The sequence below is a fragment of the Nicotiana sylvestris genome, chromosome 7 (assembly GCF_000393655.2).
Source record: "Nicotiana sylvestris chromosome 7, ASM39365v2, whole genome shotgun sequence".
Lineage (NCBI taxonomy): Eukaryota > Viridiplantae > Streptophyta > Magnoliopsida > Solanales > Solanaceae > Nicotiana > Nicotiana sylvestris.
Window position 1 is genome coordinate 172,349,046 of NC_091063.1, and position 17,972 is coordinate 172,367,017.

A 17,972-nucleotide genomic window follows, 5' to 3' on the forward strand; every position below is an offset into this window, starting at 1 on the left:
ACATGACTCTTTTCCATTTTTATTTTTGACATTTCATAAGCGCATAAAAACTATTTTAGAAACAAGACTCTCTTTTTTCTTTTACTTTTCAACAAATAAAACAACCTATTTTTCCAAACTAACAAATAACAGACTCTTTTTTTCATTTTCTACAGATAATAAAACAACCTATTTTTTCCAAACTAAAATAAAAGACTTTTTTCCCTTCCTTTTCCAACAAATAACGAAACAGCTTATGTTTTTCAAACTAAAACAATGACTCTTTTTATCCTTTTCTTTTTCAACAACCAACTTTCCAAAAATAAAAGACTCTTTTTTTCTATTTTTCTTTGCCCTTTTTTTTTAGTAAAACAAAATAAAATATTTTCCCCCTTTTTTTCAAAATTTCGGCAAAGTTTCGCCAGTAATTGGTCATTGATTTTTTATTTCTAAAATAATCAATTAACTCCCTAACTGATATTTTTTTCTCTCTTTTCTCTCTTTTTTTTCCTTCAATTTTCCAACATTCCCGACATTCAGAAACCGGTCAACATGCAAGTTCGAAACAAATATATGTACAGAGCAAGTAGGATGCATCAGAATGGTCTTTTCATTTCAGGTTGTTAGTCCTAGACGGACCCAACCCCTGTGTTGAGTCCCCTAAGTCAATGCAACGTGATGCAAATAAGCGTTCCTACTAGGGATCCGGCATAAGGTCATGTTATTCTATATTCAACACCTGGGTCAGTGTACTAGACTGTGTACCCGAGCGGACAACTAGAGTCGAGGAGGGGGCAACTTACCGGGAACCAAAAGGCCATCCGGCTTCGTAACTTGTCCGACCTCTTTCTTATTTCAAGGTATGACACTAACAGAATAGGGAGTCTCAACCAGTAAGCACATCCCCGAAGGTGAAGAGAGAAGGGTGTCGGCACAATTTATATACAGTTCAGATAATATCAAAGCGGTAACATTTAGCACATTCAGCACAAAGTATGTACGAAAATCAGATATAATTAAATACAACAATTTTTCTAAGCTCGAATTCTGAACCCTGAACCAGAGATTCTGGGTTCGGATCCCCAGCAGAGTCGCCAGAGCTGTCACACCTCCTTTTTCACTACCTACACCCCGCAAAGGGCGTAAAGGAGTTTTTCCAATTAAAGGACAATCGGAGCGGGATTTGATTATTAATTATTCAGAGTCGCCACTTGGGAGATTAATGGTGTCCCAAGTCACCGGTTTAATCCCGAACCGAGGAAAAATATGACTCTGTTAACAGTCCGCGAACCAGAAATCCGAGTAAGGAATTCTGTTAACCCGGGAGAAGGTGTTACGCATTCCCGGGTTCCGTGGTTCTAGCACGGTCGCTTAACTGTTGTATTTGATTTTATCTGATTTTAATACATGCTAGCTATATGCCTTTTATTCGTAAACCGCTTTTTATCATTATTTATTTTAAAAGAATTACGACATCGTGAAAACGCATTTCGAACCACGTCGCAATCAATGCACCCGTAGTTGTCCACACATTTCGACTTCGTCGAGATTTGGATTTGGGTCGCATCAATGCGCACCCGAGTTTAAGAAGATAATTTTATTAAAATCGTGCCTAAAGAGTCTAATGCCATATTATTTTGGGGAAGGCCGTGAAGTTTGCTAAACGGTCCATCCCGAAGCCTAAAATTAATACAAAATTTGAGTGCCCCGTAATTTTGCATTTTACTGGGCGAGGCTCGTCTCAGTATTTTATTAAAAGGTCCATCCTAAAGTAAACTATGATTTTCTATTTTTTATTTGTCTATAATAATACAATAATAGTCCTAATGAATTTGTTACCGGATCAAAGGACAATTTGGCACAATGGTTTCGTCTCTTTCAATAATGAGGGAGAAATAACGTTCTGCTTTCTATGACAGGAACTACAACTTAATTTCAACTATTAAAACCATCCTAATACAGATTGAGCAAAGACATACCTATCAGTAACGAAAAGAGCAAAAGAAACAAAGTAAAATAGCAACAAATTCTCATGCGCACATTGAAAACCAAGCTCCGTGGGAATTACAGTGAACTCAAATGAAGCTACCAGTAAACAACTTTTGAATACACTATCATGGGATAGAAAATTTTATAACTGAAGCTTTCAAATAAATTAGAGAAAAAGGTAAATATAACATAGGAAATAATGCACCTGAAATGAATATTTCAACCTCTCAAATGTTCAACAGTTACACGAGCCAAAGGAACAGTGGCTGTAATGGCACTCGAATCAAACATCAACTTGGACGGAGCTGGACCTCACATGTACTCAAAACGTTAGAATCGGCGACGGAATTCAAACCGGAAACCAACCAAACGGCACCTCAGCGCAGGACTGAAACGGAGTCTCCTTAAACAACGACCATCGACGAACTAAAAGCTCGACGGAAAGCTCAAACTCATTCAGTAATCCATTCAAACGTCTCTAATCGATATTAATGGAGACGAAGCATAGACCAATCAAAACTAACAATCGACCAGCCGAGCAGAAAAATCGACAATTTAGAGAATCTGAAATTTAAGCTTCATTCAACTAAAATTTTCAGCAATTACACAGTCATAATGGAGTGCCAAACGACGAAATTTCAACTTGAACCGGGATCGCAACCTCGAATCGGAACCACGATTCAGACTTCGAAACTCGCCAGAAACGCGACAAAGTTCAACGACGGACCTCGCATCGCAACCTCAGATTCACAAACGGACAGCTTGAACAAACCTAAATCGAGGCTACTGTTCCATTGATTTTTAGAATGTCACTCGCCACCTCCTTATTACTCCCGATCTCCCACTATTGCTGCCCTCCTTTTGCGCCTGTGCGTGTGTTTGATGGGGGTGCTGCTGTTGGCTTTGTGTTTTGGAGCCAAGGGTGAGTCGTGTGAGCTGGTGGTCTGGTTGAGGTGAAGAACAGCGGGGAAGGGGCTGCTGTATGATTTTTCTTCAGAGGATAGGGTGTGAAGAAGATGACATTAAGTGGTGGGTCGTTTTGTGTTGCGCAGCTTTGCTGCTACTGTTATAAGAAGTGAAGAAGAGACGAAGAAGCTTCATGCAGCTTCTTTCATGCGTAGCTTTGCTGTGCTTTTCTTCAGCTCCTTCCTCTCCGTTCCCCTTTCTTTTCCGGCGAAGTCAGGAAGGGTCGTTCTTAGAGGTAAGGTCGTTTGGGTTCAGGGAGGTGGTGGGGTGCGAAGAAGACGATCCGGGTGGGGGTGGGGTTGCTTTTGTTGCGCAGCTGCTTTCCAGCTTCTTCCTCCTTGTCCGTCTCTTATTCTTTTCTTCTTCTTTTTTTATAGTGTAGAGTTTAGGGTTTTTGGGTAGGGTTTTTAGGTTAAGGGGTATGGGCCTAGGAATTATGGGCTTGACAATTGTGGGCTAGGTCCAAAATTAGGCCTAAAGATGGGTTGCTCGAGCCCCAGCTCTATTCTTTTGCCGCAAATGAGATTAAAAATACGCGCCCATTTATTAATTAGTTCTACTATTAAAATAGTTTATTAAAACAAAACTAACCATTAAAACAAATCTATTTTTTGTATTTTCAAACATTATATTAAAAATAAAAATACGATACTATTTTTATATTTTTTTTGGATTAAAAATGACTACAAATATTAATGAACTTATTATTATATTATTATATATATTTTTTGTTGTAATTTTTGTTTTCTTGTACTAAAATAAAGTAAAAGAGTCAAAATTACTTAAAATATCTATATTATGCCTAAATTAAATATTTTACGCTAATATATAAAAGATCTTGGGGAGGGTCAAAAATCACATGTCTACAATATGCTCAACAAAATCCAGGCATTCACACTGGCTTTTACTGTCAAAACTTAGCCATTAGAGAGAACTGTTATTTTCACCTCTAACTAACTCAATATATACAAGCTAATTATGAAAACATAAAATAATAATAAAGACCCCTAACTTCTAGTAATTACAATGTGGTCCCAAGAGTAACTAACTACTACACCTGCTAACTAACTTCCTAACTTCCAATACTCCCCCTCAAGCTGGAGTGTGGAGTATGTTCAACACTCCCAGCTTGCTTAGTAAGAAACGATGTTGTTTTTAGTTTGTATGAGTCCACCAAATAGTAGAGTACCTGGTCCTCTATGAGGTTGTACTGAGTCTGCTAATAAAACAGTAATTAAATAAGACACGGGATTTTTACGTGGAAAAATCCCAACTCAAGGGGACAAAAAACATGACATATACCTGTAGGCTTTCAACTTCACTAACTTGTAAACACCTATTACAAGCTACTTTGTAATGACTCCATTACAAATAATTCAACTAAACTAACTTGTGATACTCTTACCACAAGCCACTTTATCACTCTCTAGTTACAAAGACTTTAACTTATGACTAAACCAAGTCACAACATAAACTCAGAGAGTTTATGGATTTTACAGGAGGGTTCTTAATCAACACTTCCAGCTAAGCAATTTAGGAGATGCAGTAAGAACAATCACAAAGTTACAACTCAACTAAGGACAACAAAATACTAACTTTAGGAATTGGTCCATAATAGCGTTTAACTTTGTTCTTCAAGCTCTTGAGAATGTTGTTCACAGTTTTGCAAAAGGCTTGAAAGAGAAGTGAAGTGTTCAAGTGATGTTTTGATATAAACTCTTTGTTGATACACCTTGATGACATCACTTGAATGATGTAAGCACTTTAGTTGGTCAAAGTATAAGTGGCCACTGGAAACAGTGCAATGCAGGCAGAAACAGTGCAGGCAGTCATGTTGCTTCCAGCTGTGTCCAATTCACTTCGTACTGCTTTGAGGGAACCACAAGGGTATCAGGTCCTTGTTTGGTTTTCTATCTCCTAAAGCTATAGTAGTTCACATTTAGCTGGAATCCATTGACTTGCAGTGTAGCCCAAGTGTGTCAGGTTCCCTAAGTCTCATGTGTTCTAGTTAATTTTTATCTGAGTAATTGAATTCATATAGTTGTATTTGACTTGAGACTATTGAAATGTTGTTTTGGGAGGACTCAATCAACTTAGATACGTCCTCAACTCGCTTTGGCTTTAGATAAGCCAAATGATAATGTACTGATAATAATCTCACGTTTGAATTGCTCTTAAAGATACTAAGAGCAGAAATGATGTTGTTTAAGGTGCTGTTGAAGGGTATGTGATTGAATTTAACTTAGAAGTGTTTTAAAAACTGGAATGCTTCGTCAATCGATTTGAGTATGAACATTTAAAAGGGGAAGCTTGACTATCTAGTTAATATTTCAACGATTTTCAATTTCTGGTGTGTAAATGGTTATCATGTGAATGTGGTTAACTTAAAAAATGGCTTGGAATGGATTTCAGTTTAATTCCAATCAGTGCTTCAATGCCTAGTAATTATAGGTTTAATTTTGGTGGTTGTTCAATATCAAGTTTGTGGATCTGTGGTGCTTAAATCCTTTTGTCACTACATTTTTTTTAAAAGTTTGATCGCTTTCTGCTATTGTTCGGGTTCGACATGCGAACCCCCCTGATACTCGGCTTATGCGTGGCTTCATAAAATTGAGCTTCCTGCTGGTCTCTTTCTCTGGTCTCTCTTTGTAGTAAAAATATTCTTAGTCTTTTGAAAGTATTTTTTAGCTTTTCTTACTTCATAATAGAGTAATTTCTTCATATGAAACTGAGATTTTATTGTAATGATATATCAAGTGAATTCAACGATTCCCAACTCTTTTTAAATATAAACCTTTTGAAAAAAAATTGTCTTAATTTATAATTTTAAACACACCTTTCATAAATTTGGTTCTCTCAAATAGTAGTCAAAATATTACAAGTTTGTAACTTAGATTGTTCAATCTCTGTGGGACGATATCATAAACTATACTAGAATTTGATAGAGTATGAGCAGAAAATCTTATACACACAAGCTTCGTCAAGGTGTCACTTTGCCTGGCGACCACAGACATGTTGACCAACATTACAGCACCTACATTGATTGTGTACCCGACCATGATAGAGGCGACTAGCACTGCCCGCGTAATTGGAAGATTGGTTTCATTTTAGCACTGGTCTAGTCTGCTACACACGAATGCCTGCCATCCCTTTGCCTCAACATTCAGGGTGTTCCGCTGAATAGGAACCCCTACAGTGATCCATGGTGGTGGTGGCCCTGGGGCCGCAAGAATCTCAGCTGGCCATGGGCGAGCTGCATCTCCCAGTGCTAACTTTTCCAGGTATTGCATAGGCTCCAAATCCTCAAATCCTAAATAAGCGTTCAGGGTGCTCTAGTCGAATCTCACCTTCAGATTTCTCACTTTTGTTACCTTAGTCCCTTTCTTTATATGTGCCACATTGGCGTAAAATACTCGGACTAGGTATTCCTTGGCATCTACCACACTCTAGGTGAACCACATCTACCTATTCTGCTCTCGGAACTGTCTCAACACTGCTGGATCGTATTTATCTAGGTCTTTCAAACTGAATTGACGCTCAAGAGTGAACGATCTCACTGGCCACCAATCTCGAAAAATTGTGAAGGAAGTCAGACTAGCATATCTAGCTTCCCACGTCTCTTTCTTCTTCGACCTCTCAAGGCCGGCAACTCTGGTATCACCCCCTCGGCCATCATACGGAATATCATCAACATCCACTGTGCGTCGGGGACATGTGTGGATGAGGGATCTGAAGCTTGACTGTCACCTTCCGAACCCTCGGAAGTGATCTCAGAGGTGGAAGGCTCATCTCAGAGTTAATATCTTCCCTGAAGCTATTGAGGCTGTGATTGAACAGTGGGATGCTCTTGCACAGACTCGCCCTCCGATGCTTCCCTAGACGGGACATAAGAGCTTGATTCGGCAAGCTCTACCGTTCTACCTCAGACGGTTGTCGCCTTTTTGGATATAGTCTTTTGAAGGGAAAGGGGTAAGGCACTCTAGCCTCGGCCTCGGGAAGGTTCACCCTTCCCATTGATGTATCACCACAGCCTCGTGATCTAACTATTTTCTGTAACAAACAACAGCAAGTGTTAATTGCAATTCAAGTTCACAACAGACAGTAAACTTAGAATGAAATATGATTAAAGGTAGGGTCCACATAATTGCAAGTTTGGCCGCAGCCTGGGTTTTGCGGACCGCACAATTTGAACTTGCGGCCGTAGAGATGAAATTGCAATCCGCACAATTTTGAGTGTGACCGCACATCTGAAGTGTTGTCCGCACAATTGTTATTGCAGCCGCACATTTGATAGCTTAAAATAACAACTCTCTAAAGACATAGATTGTGTTGATCCCGCGATTGAACTTCTGTGGTCCGCCCAATTTCAAGTGTAGTCCGCAAAATCTTGCATCACCAGCTGCCCTAATCTCCACTTTTGTGAACCGCACAATTTCTTGTGCGACTGTATATTTCAAAAATAAATCGGGTAGACTTTCTAAGGGTTTCAATTTTTGTACAAATTTGACATGTAATAGTAATAAAATATGAAAATCAAGAGACTCATTCCCCAAATAGCAATTAGGAGTTGACCCAACACAATTTAACCCCCACGTGGATATAAAATTAAATTCTAGTGATAAATAGCTTGAACTAACTAACAAAGTTAAAACTGATCTAAAATTGAGAAATCTATGATTAATTGAAGCATACCAGTGATGAAGCAGTGCTAAGGAATGATCACATATGTGTATTTGGCATGGTAGATGATTGAATAGATGCGTGCAAAGGTTTAGCATTTTTTGAGTGATCATGGAGTGAAAAGTTTGTACAGTAGCCTTAGGGTTACTATTTATACACAACAGATCTGGCTAAGGAATCAAAGAGACGAGTGATGTCGCAGAATTCCTTCTGCGATCTGCACTCTGTTACTTGGAGGTTCAATTTCCTTTGATGATCTGTGGTCTGCAGATTTAGTTGTACGTCCGCATATTTTGGTGCAGACCACAGATTTCATTATTCGACCATACTTTGCCTATTTCTCTGACAAATAAACTTCAGAGAGTTTGCATTTTTTCCATCTCAATTTGGGTGGTCCGCACAAGAATTGTGCGGCCGTAGTTGCCTTCTGTTGTAGCATTCAAAATTGTGCAGTCCGCACATTTTCCATACTTAGCCAATTTTTCTGAGCACAGTTCCTGTAAAGCGCACTCATTCCTACAACACACTTCAAATCCAGTTAGCACAAAATAAGACTTGTCTAAAGAAGAAGAAAAGAAAAGGAAAAAAAGAAGCATGGGTTGCCTCCCAAGAAGCGCTTGATTTAACGTCGCGGCACGACGCGAATTATCATCACTTGAAATGAATTACCGCCACAATGTGTCCATCACCAACTTTTCCCAGATAATGCTTCACCCGATGACCATTGACTCTAAGTAACTAATCATTTTTATTCTTCAAGTCCAATGCACCAAAGGGTGTCACACCCACAACCTCAAATAGGCCACTCTATTTAGACTTTAGCTTTCAGGGAAACATCTGCAACCGTGAATTGAACAACAACACAAGATCACACTCTTTAAACTCTTTATTCCTTGTCATGAAGATATTTCATCTTCTCTTTGTATAAGGACGAATTTGTGTATGCATGGTACTGGAACTCATCCAACTCGTTCAAATGTGCAACCCTTAAGTTGGCGTGCGACATCCCACTTAAGATTCAACTTCTTTAAAGCCCACATGGCTTTGTGCTCAAGTTCCACTGGAAGATGACAAACTTTTCCAAACACCGACCAGTATGGAGACATTCCGACAGGTGTTTTGTAAGCCGTCCTATAATCCCATAAAGCATCATCAAGTTTCTTGGACCAAATCCGTCCAGTTAGCATTCACTGTTTTGGACAAAATACTCTTATCTCCCGGTTGGAGACTTCCACTTGACCACTTGCTTGTGGATTATAGGGAGTCGTGACTTTATGAGTGATACCATACTTAGTGAGTAAGGAGTTCGAAAGCTTTGCTGCAAAAATGCGACCCTCATCGCTTATGATAGCCGGTGGAGTACCAAACCTTGTGAAAATATTCTTCTTCAAAAAACGCACCATACTTCTTGCTTCATTGTTGCGTAAAGTAACGGCCTCAACCTATTTTGACACATAATCAACCGCGACCAAGATGTAGGTGTTTCCACAAGAACTCACAAAAGGACCCATGAAGTCAATACCCCACACATTGAAAATATCATTCTCTACAATAGTGGTAAGGGTAATTTCATTTTTCTTTGAGATTCCACCGGCCCTTTGACATTCATCACATCGCTTGACTAGATCATTTGCATCCTTGTAAAGAATGGGCCAATAGAAATTGCAACTTAGCACTTTGGCCGTCGTTCTTGCTCTACCATGGTGGCCGCCATACGGCGAAGAATTAAAAGCCCTAAGAATATAACATTGTTCCTCCTCCTGTACACATCTTCTAATCACTCTATCCGTACAAATTCGGAAAAGGTACGGTTCATCCCAATAATAGTCTTGACAATCTCATTTGAGCTTCTTCATTTGGTTTGAAGAGAACTCATCCGGGATGATACCACTCACAAGAAAATTTGTTAGATCCATGAACCATGGCACCTATTTCATTGAAATAACCAAAAGTTGATCATCCGAGAAGGAGTTATTGGTTTCAAGGCCATCATGCGGCCTCCCCTCCTCCTCCAAATGAGACAAGTTGTTCGCCATTTGGTTTTTACTTCATTTTTTATCTTGGATGTCTATATCAAAATTTTGCAACAAAAGCACCCTTCTCATCAACCGGGTTTTGGAATCTTTCTTGCTCATAAGATATCGAAGTGCCACATGATCTGTGTGGACAATCACTTTTGCACCCATCAAGTACAGGCGAAACTTCTCAATAGCAAACATAATGGCTAGAAGCTATTTCTCCGTAACAATGTAGTTGACTTAGGCACTATTCATAGTCTTACTAGCATAGTAAATCGGATGAAAAATCTTATTGATATGTTTCCCCAAAACAGCCCCTATCACCATATCGCTTGCATCGTATATGAGCTCAAAAGGGACACTCCAATTTGGAGCGGTGATAATGGGAGTAGTAGTCAACTTAAACTTTAGCAATTCAAAGGCTCTCATGCAATCATCATGGAAGTGGAACTTAGCATCTTTCTCCAAAAACTTGCACAACGGGTTAACCACTTTATAAAAATCCTTAATGAAACGCTGGTAAAATCCCGCATGGCCTAAGAAACTCTGCACGCCTTTCACCGAAGTTGGAGGTGGAAGTTTAGAAATCACATCAATCTTTACCTTGTCGATTTCAATTACATTCTTTGAGATCTAGTGGCCAAGGACAATGCCTTCCTCGACCATGAAATGACATTTCTCCCAATTGAGCACCAAGTTTGTTTCTTCACATCTTGACAACACTTTATCCAAGTTTGGGAGACAATCATCAAAGGAATTTCCAATCACCGAGAAGTCATCCATGAAGACTTCAAGGTAATCCTCCACCATATCCGTGAAGATTGCCATCATACACCTTTAAAAAGTCACTGGTGCATTGCACAACCTAAATGGCATCCGCTTGAAGGCGAAAGTACCATAAGGACATGTAAAGGTAGTTTTCTCTTGATCCTCCGGAGAAATAAGAATTTAGTTGTAGCTAGAATAACCATCAAGGAAACAATAAAAAGCACAGCTGGCCAATCTATCAAGCATTTATCTGAGAAGGGAAGTGGAAAATGGTCATTTCTTGTGACTTTATTGAGCTTACGATAGTCCATACACTCTCCACCCGGTCACCGTTCTTGTAAGAATCAACTCATTCTTGTCATTGGTCACCGCCATCATGTCCCCCTTCTTCGGGACACATTGAACCGGAGAAGTCCATGAACTATCGGAAATGGGGTAGACAACCCCGGTATCCAACCACTTGACGATCTCCTTTTTGAAAATTTCTTGCATGGCTTCATTAAGTCTTTTTTGATGTTCAATAGATGGTTTGGCACCTTCCTCCAAGTTAATATTGTGCATGCAAAATGGGGAGCTTATCCCCCAAATATCTGCCAATGTCCATCCAATAGCCTTCTTCCTCTTTTTTAGTGCCCCCAATGTAGATTTTACCTGCACGTTAGTCAAACAAGAGGAAAGAATAACCGGTAAAGTAGAAAAAGGCCAAGAAATTCATACCGAAAATGTGGAGGCAATGGCTTCAACTCCAAGATAGGAGGCTCTTCAATTGAAGACTTTGTAGAAGGAGTTGTCCTATTTTCAAGATCCAAGGACAATTTGCGGGGTTCATAAGTGTACGACCTCATTCCTTGTAAAGTGTTCAGATATTCCATGAAGCCATCCATCTCGTCATCATCAAAGTTGAGCAAGACGATCTCCAATGTATCATCAACATTCATCACATCACTTGTTTCATCTACAATCACATTAGTCACCAAGTCCACGAAAGAACACACCTCTTTGCTATCGGGTTGCCTCATGGACTTATACATATGAAAAGCCACTTTTTTATCACCAACCCGGAAGGTAAGTTCTTTGGCTTCAACATCAACTAGAGCCTTCCCCGTAGCAAGGAAAGTTCTACCAAGAATAATCGGCACCTCATAGTCAACCTCACAATCAAGAATGACAAAATCTATCGGAAGAATGAATTTATTAACACGAACCAATACATCTTCAATCACTCCCAATGGTCTATTCATGGTACGATCGGCCATTTGTAATCTCATAGATGTGGTTCTTGGTTACCCAATTCTCGGAGTCTTGAAGATCGAATAGGGAATCAAATTTATACTTGCCCCATGATCACAAAGAGCTTCTACAAACTCGGCACTTCCAATTGTACAAGGAATCGTGAAAGCTCCAGGATCCTCCAACTTGGGAGTCATTGAATGCACAATTGCACTCACTTGATGAGTCATTTTTATACTTTCGAAATTCGTCGACTGCTTCTTTGTCACTAAATCTTCATAAACTTTGCATAACCGGCATTGCTCCAAGGCTTCAACCAATGGCACATTAATTGATAGACTCTTCATCATGTCAATGAACTTTTTGAATTGATTCTCGCCATTTTTCTTGGCAATCCTTTGAGGATATGGAGGAGGAGGCCTAGGCATTGGTGCATTAACCTTTTGCGCTACTGGTTCTGGTATGTCAATAATGTGATCCCTAGATGGGTCAGTTCCTCTTGTGTCTCTTCCAGATTGTTATCAATATCAATCCGCGCTTCATTATTTGCTTGCACCATATTGTTCGGGGTCTCATCTTATTGAACCACTTGCTCATCATCCACAAGTTTCCTTTGAATTAAGGTGGGTGCATCCCCACCTTTTTTACTCCTTGTAGTAACGACCATGGCATATCCTGTGTTGTTTCCACCCTTTGGTTTCACCACCGTGTCACTTGGTAGTGCCCCCTTAGGACGAGTATTTAGGACTTGAGAGAGTTGCCCTATTTAGACTTCCAAGTTACGGATAGACGTATTGTGAGAGGCAAGTTGGGCATCGAATTTGGCGTTCTTCTCCATCATTGCTTGAACATATTATCAATATGCCCCATTTCATTGTTAGAGGAACTTCGACCATGGGAAGGATAAGGATGCGGGTTGTTCGATTGTTGATACATCAGGGGCACCCCTGATTTCCTTGATTATCGTTCCATCCCCCTTGGTTGTTGCCTCCCCAATATCCTTGGTTATTGCCACTCCAATTGCCTTGATTGTTGTTGTTATTCCAATTACTTTTGATTGTTAGAATTCCAATGACCTTGGTTACTTTGAGGTCACCATTGTTGTTGGTTCAGGCCTCGAGAGTTGTTTCTTTGCCCTTGAAAGTTGTTCACATATTGCACTTCTTCCTCTTATTCATTGTAGGATTCATCTTGATCAAACCCACTATCTTCTTGCACATAATTCTCTATGCGGTTTTGCACTTGTGGACCCTTGGTCCTTCTTTTGTTCACCATCATGTTTACTCCCTCCATGACATTGACTTGCTTAGCACTTTGCACTTGTTCAAGTTGAGCCTTGGCTAATTGATTCATTATTGTGGTCAGCTCGGCAATGACTTGCCCATGATCATGCAATTCTTTATGTAGGTGAATCACGTTTGGATCACCTTGAGGAACATTTGCCCTACTTTTACATGCTGATGAAGTGTCCACCATTTCATCTAAAATCTCACAAGCTTCTGCATACGGGGTTGTCATGAAATTTCCACCGGTAAGTTGATTTAACATGCACTGATTGGTCGTATTGATCCCCCGGTAGAAAGTTTGTTGAATCATAGCTTCCGTCATGTCATTATTGGGGCACTTTTTGACCATTGTTTGGTACCTCTCCTATATTTCATGCAACGGCTTATTGGGCTCTTGTTTGAATGCTAAAATCTTGTCTCTAAGAGTATGCTTGGGAGAGAAGAACTTAGAAAAAAATTTCTCCGCCAACTCATCCCATATATGGATGGAATGATTTGGAAATCTCTCTAACCAATCCAAGGCCCCTATAGAGAGAAAAGAAATAGCCTTAACCTTAAAGCATTGTCAGAGACGTTTGTCTTTTTTTTTGGTAATTAATTGACTTTATTTACCAAGTAAAAGTATGTACATGCGAACAAACGGTCAAAAACTTACCCCACTGGACATGCAGCCCTAGTTTGGGTCCTTCTACCTTTCTACTTTTCTACTTTCCTATCCTCTATCACTGTTCCATTGGATCTGGGGTACCAGTTTACATTGGTCATAGTCCTTTCTAACCTAGGAAACACGGTGGCTCTAATGTGGATTTCCTGAATGATCATTCTGACTATGTTTGTTGCTGTCCTTTTTTCCTGTTTGAAGATGACATTGTTTCTTTCTTGCCATATATAATAAACTGCAGCAGCTAAAGTCATTCTACATAAAGTTGCTCCTCCACTTCTTCCTTTTGCTACTCTTTGTATCCATTCTACACGAAGTACTTTTTTGCCTTGAAGATCTGCTGAATGACCTAATATGCATTCTTAGGTGTTGTACTCCATACTATATTCCCTTTTATATATTAAGCATTAACCCATTGTATCCATAACTTTTCCTTCTGCTTGTATATGTTCTATAGTAACTTACAGATAGCAGCCTTGTTCCATAGTTCCACATTAGTAAAATTTAAGCCACCTGCTACTCTTGGACATCATAGTTTTTCCTAAGCAATCAGTGCCTTCCTAGTAGGCTCTGCATTCCCTGACCATAAGAACCTTCTACATATTGTATCAATGAACTAAATAATTTTCTTGGGCAAAATAAAGATCTGAGCCCAGAAGTTTTGAATTGTAGTCAAGAGACTCTTTATAAGCATAGCTCTCCCTGCATGCAACAGGAATTGTGATATCCAGCATTGTATTATGTTCAGCATCCTATCAATCAAAGGCTCACACTGGATAATTGATAGCTTTTTTGTGCTCAAAGGTACCCCTAAGTATCTGAAGGGTAACTCTCCCTTGTTGTATCCCAACATCTCTATAATCCTTCTTTGATTCACAAGGTATACTCCTCCATAGTATATGCAACTCTTGTTTGGGTTTGCAATTAATCCTGATGCCTCAGAAAAGATTGTATGTCTCCCCTGCAAAAAAATAACAAATCGTCAGCAAAACCTAAGTGTACTAAATTGACTTTAGCACACTTAGGGTGGTATTTGAACTCCTTGTTCCTCTTTAAAGTTTTCAAATAGCCTGCTCAAGTACTCCATTGCCATCACAAACAACACAGGAGACAATGGGTCACCTTGTCTAAGCCCCTTCCTTGCCTCAAAAGGTTTTGCTGGTTGCCTATTGATAATTATTGTATAGTTCATAGTGCTTATGCATTTCATTATCCACCTTACAAACTTCTCAAAGAATCCCAGTAGTTTCATCAATTGTTCTATGTATATCCACTCCACAGAGTTGTATGCTTTTTGTATGTCAATCTTCAGCATACACCTTGGTGATATATTTTTCCTTCCATAGCCTTTTACCAGCTCATGATGATGTTATCGGCTATCATTCTTCTTGGAACAAAAGCTGTTTGGCATTTCTATATTATTTCTGGCATGACTTCCTGTAATCTTGCTGTCAGGATCTTGGAGATTATCTTATACAGTATTGTACAACAGGAAATAGGCCTAAACTCCTTGATATTTGTTGGATTCTTCACTTTAGGAATCAAAGTAATAGTAGTGCAATTTATGGATTTGCACAAGTCTATATTTTCGAAGAATTCCAATACTGCTGATGTAATTTCCTCTCCTGGTATGCTCCATATCCTTTTAAAAAAATAGGCATTGTATCAATCACATCCTGGTGCCTTGCCATCATCTATACCCTTCAAAGCTGTCTGTACTTCTTCCTTTGTGACTAGCTTTATTAGATGCATTTGTTGATTCCTACTCAGCATATTCCCACTCTTTATAACATCTAGATTCACTACTGGCAAAGCAGAGGCTGCTATACCTAGTAGTGCTTTATAAAACTGTAGGATCTCCTCTTCAACCTCCTTTGTGTTTCGCAGTATGTGCCCTTCATTATTTGTAAGTCTACTAATGTGATTCCTTGTCTGCCTGTTTTTTACACAAGCATGAAAGTATATTGTGTTAGAGTCCCCTCTTTTAACCATTTGACTCTGGCCTTCTGTTTCATTATGCTTTCCTCTACTTCCATCCATTTAGCCAGCTCACTTTTAGTCTTTGTTTCTTCATCTATGACTGCACTATCATTCTATGGAGATTGCATATCCTGTTGAAGTTGCAACAGTTTGTTTTTTGTTTTTTTATCTTGTCCCCCACACTACTGTACTTCTGAGTGTTTAGCTTCTTTAGTTCACCTTTCATTGCTTTAAGCTTGTACCATACATTTTGCATCTTGTTACCACTATGTTTCCTCCTCCAACAATGACTTACTATTTCCTCAAACTTCTGATGATTAGCTAGGCAATTAAAAAACTTGAAAGGTCTCTTACCCTGTACAATATTCTCAGCCATAGTTATCTTCAAGGGGCAGTGATCTGAAAACTCAGGTTGCATAATGATCCCCTCCATTTGAGGCCACTTTTGTATCCATTCTGCATTGACTAGGATTCTATCAATTCTACTATGCATAATGTTATTTGTCCATGTGTTGTATCTCCCAATTATTCTAATTTAGTTAGTCCAACCTCTCCTACAAAAATTTTAAAATCTCTCACTTCCACTTCTTGTACTGGGTTCCCTTGTATTCTATCTTTAATGGACATGATGTTGTTGAAATCCCCTATTAGAACACTTGGCCAATTTACTCCATTCATTGTTCCTTTGAGATCATTCCATATATTCTTCCTATTTTGGATATTATGTTTGTCATACACTGCAACAAAAAAGAAGTTGTTGTTACATTGCCTCATAGTTATCTACCCTGCTATGTATTGATCATGTAATTGTTTGACTTCAAACTCCACCCTTGCCTGGTCCCACACAACCCAAATTCTTCCTCCTAGTGCTACTTCATAGTTGTCTACCCACTTCCAGTCACCAAATACTTTCCTCATTATTGCATCAACATTACTTTCTTTTACTCTATTTTCCAGAACTGCCATTAATGCTACACTATTCTCCTTGCAAATTTTTTTAGTAGTTTTTGTTTATACACTTTAGTCATGCCCCTCACATTCCATGTTATAATGTTCATCATGATATATTTGTTATTTTGGGGCTATCTTCACTTTCTTGTCTACTCCTCCTACTTCTCTTCTCCAGTTCTTCAGAGAATTGCATTATTTTCTAGGCAGTGTCAACCAGGACTTTAAATGCATTGCCTATGTCGACTTCATCTCCCTCTTTAGTTCCCATTTGTTTTTTTGATGTAGACCTTCCTTTAGCAATCTGCCATTGGTTGTCATTCTCTTGTTGATTTGGGACTGATTCTCCTTCTGTTTCAATCTGCTCCATGAATCTTCCTTGGCTATCTATCTTATCCACCTTTGGATCAAGCTTCCTTACTATTCTCCATTCCTGTTTTGGCTTCTGGTTATTGGTCCTCTGTTTCCCCTCTTCACTATATTAATGTTGTTGTTCCTTACATGAGTGGCCAAGTTAACAACATACTTGGCAATATTGTGACTTCTAGTCATACTGCACAATCTGTTCAATCCTCTTCCCAATTGGATCATAGAGCTTTATTGTTCTAGGTAGGGGCCTTGTAATATCCATCTTAATTAGAACTCTAGTATAAGAGACTCTATTAGTCACAATGGTACAAGCATCAGCATATAGAGGTTTTCCCAGTCCACTCCCAATCTTACTTAGGCCTTATTGCTCCAGAAACTAAGTGGCAATTTAGGAAACTTTACCAATAACGGTATGGTTCTGAGAATCTCATCCTCAAAATCAACCCCCCCCCTTCCATGGTCTTAGGATAATTGGTCTATTATTCAGTGTGTATGGTCCATTCATTATAACATCATCTTTTTTTTCATTATTATTCATCAAAACAATAAAATAACCATCACTGTGAAACAATACCTTTGGCTTCCTGATTTTCCCCCATTATTGAGCTATGAAACGCTCAACTGCTCCAATTGTTAGAATATTTCCCACAACATATAGAATTAAGGCTGTATTCCATTTCTGTTGTTCCTCCACTATGTCATCTTCCAGCAGTTGCACCACTATTTCACCATCTTGTATCATTGGTGGGATATATGATAGATTCATTCCTTTAGCTACAAGTTTATTCTCGCTAAACAATGCAGCCCATGATCTTCCCCCAGCTTCCTGCGTTTTCTTCTCCTGCATACCCTTCCCATTCCCTTGTGCTTTGTTACTCTATTCCATAGTTGTCTTTGGATTTACTGTTCCATTGCTTGGATTTTTGCTCGTACTCGCCTCTTCAGCTCTGATCTTCCCTGCATGTGTGTTACTGTCTTCTCCGACGTTGCCAATTTCAGTTGAGCACTGCTCAGATCTGGCCAATTTAGCTCACTGTCACTTTTTAGATCTAGATTGTTTTCCTCATTTACTTTCTCTTTGGCTTTTGCTGATTGCTT

General features: G+C 39.2%; 2 protein-coding genes across 2 annotated transcripts; both read right to left on the reverse strand.

Moving 5' to 3' along the window:
• Window positions 1-11,062: 11,062 nt before the first annotated feature.
• LOC138874150 (uncharacterized) lies at window positions 11,063-12,058 on the reverse strand. The gene is made up of 2 exons (XM_070152657.1): window positions 11,734-12,058; window positions 11,063-11,574 (listed from the first exon to the last, which is right to left on the reverse strand). The coding sequence occupies exons 1-2, from the start codon at window positions 12,056-12,058 to the stop codon at window positions 11,063-11,065; spliced, it is 837 nt and encodes a 278-aa protein (XP_070008758.1).
• Window positions 12,059-14,185: 2,127 nt separating this feature from the next.
• Window positions 14,186-14,892, reverse strand: LOC138874151 (uncharacterized). The gene is made up of 3 exons (XM_070152658.1): window positions 14,617-14,892; window positions 14,386-14,538; window positions 14,186-14,329 (listed from the first exon to the last, which is right to left on the reverse strand). The coding sequence occupies exons 1-3, from the start codon at window positions 14,890-14,892 to the stop codon at window positions 14,186-14,188; spliced, it is 573 nt and encodes a 190-aa protein (XP_070008759.1).
• Between the last annotated feature and the right edge of the window lie 3,080 nt (window positions 14,893-17,972).

Excerpts from the sequence above, each read along its gene's own strand:
- LOC138874150 (XM_070152657.1), bottom strand. The coding sequence starts at position 12,058 with ATGCCTAGGCCTCCTCCTCCATATCCTCAAAGGATTGCCAAGAAAAAT. Across the intron at positions 11,575-11,733 it reads TCTTTGTGATCATGGGGCAA|ATTTTGTCATTCTTGATTGT; the intron begins GTATAAATTTGA and ends TTCTTCCGATAG.
- LOC138874151 (XM_070152658.1), bottom strand. The coding sequence starts at position 14,892 with ATGCTGAAGATTGACATACAAAAAGCATACAACTCTGTGGAGTGGATA. Across the intron at positions 14,539-14,616 it reads ACTTTAAAGAGGAACAAGGA|GGGAGACATACAATCTTTTC; the intron begins GTTCAAATACCA and ends ATTTTTTTGCAG. Across the intron at positions 14,330-14,385 it reads TACCCTTCAGATACTTAGGG|GATGCTGAACATAATACAAT; the intron begins GTACCTTTGAGC and ends TTTGATTGATAG.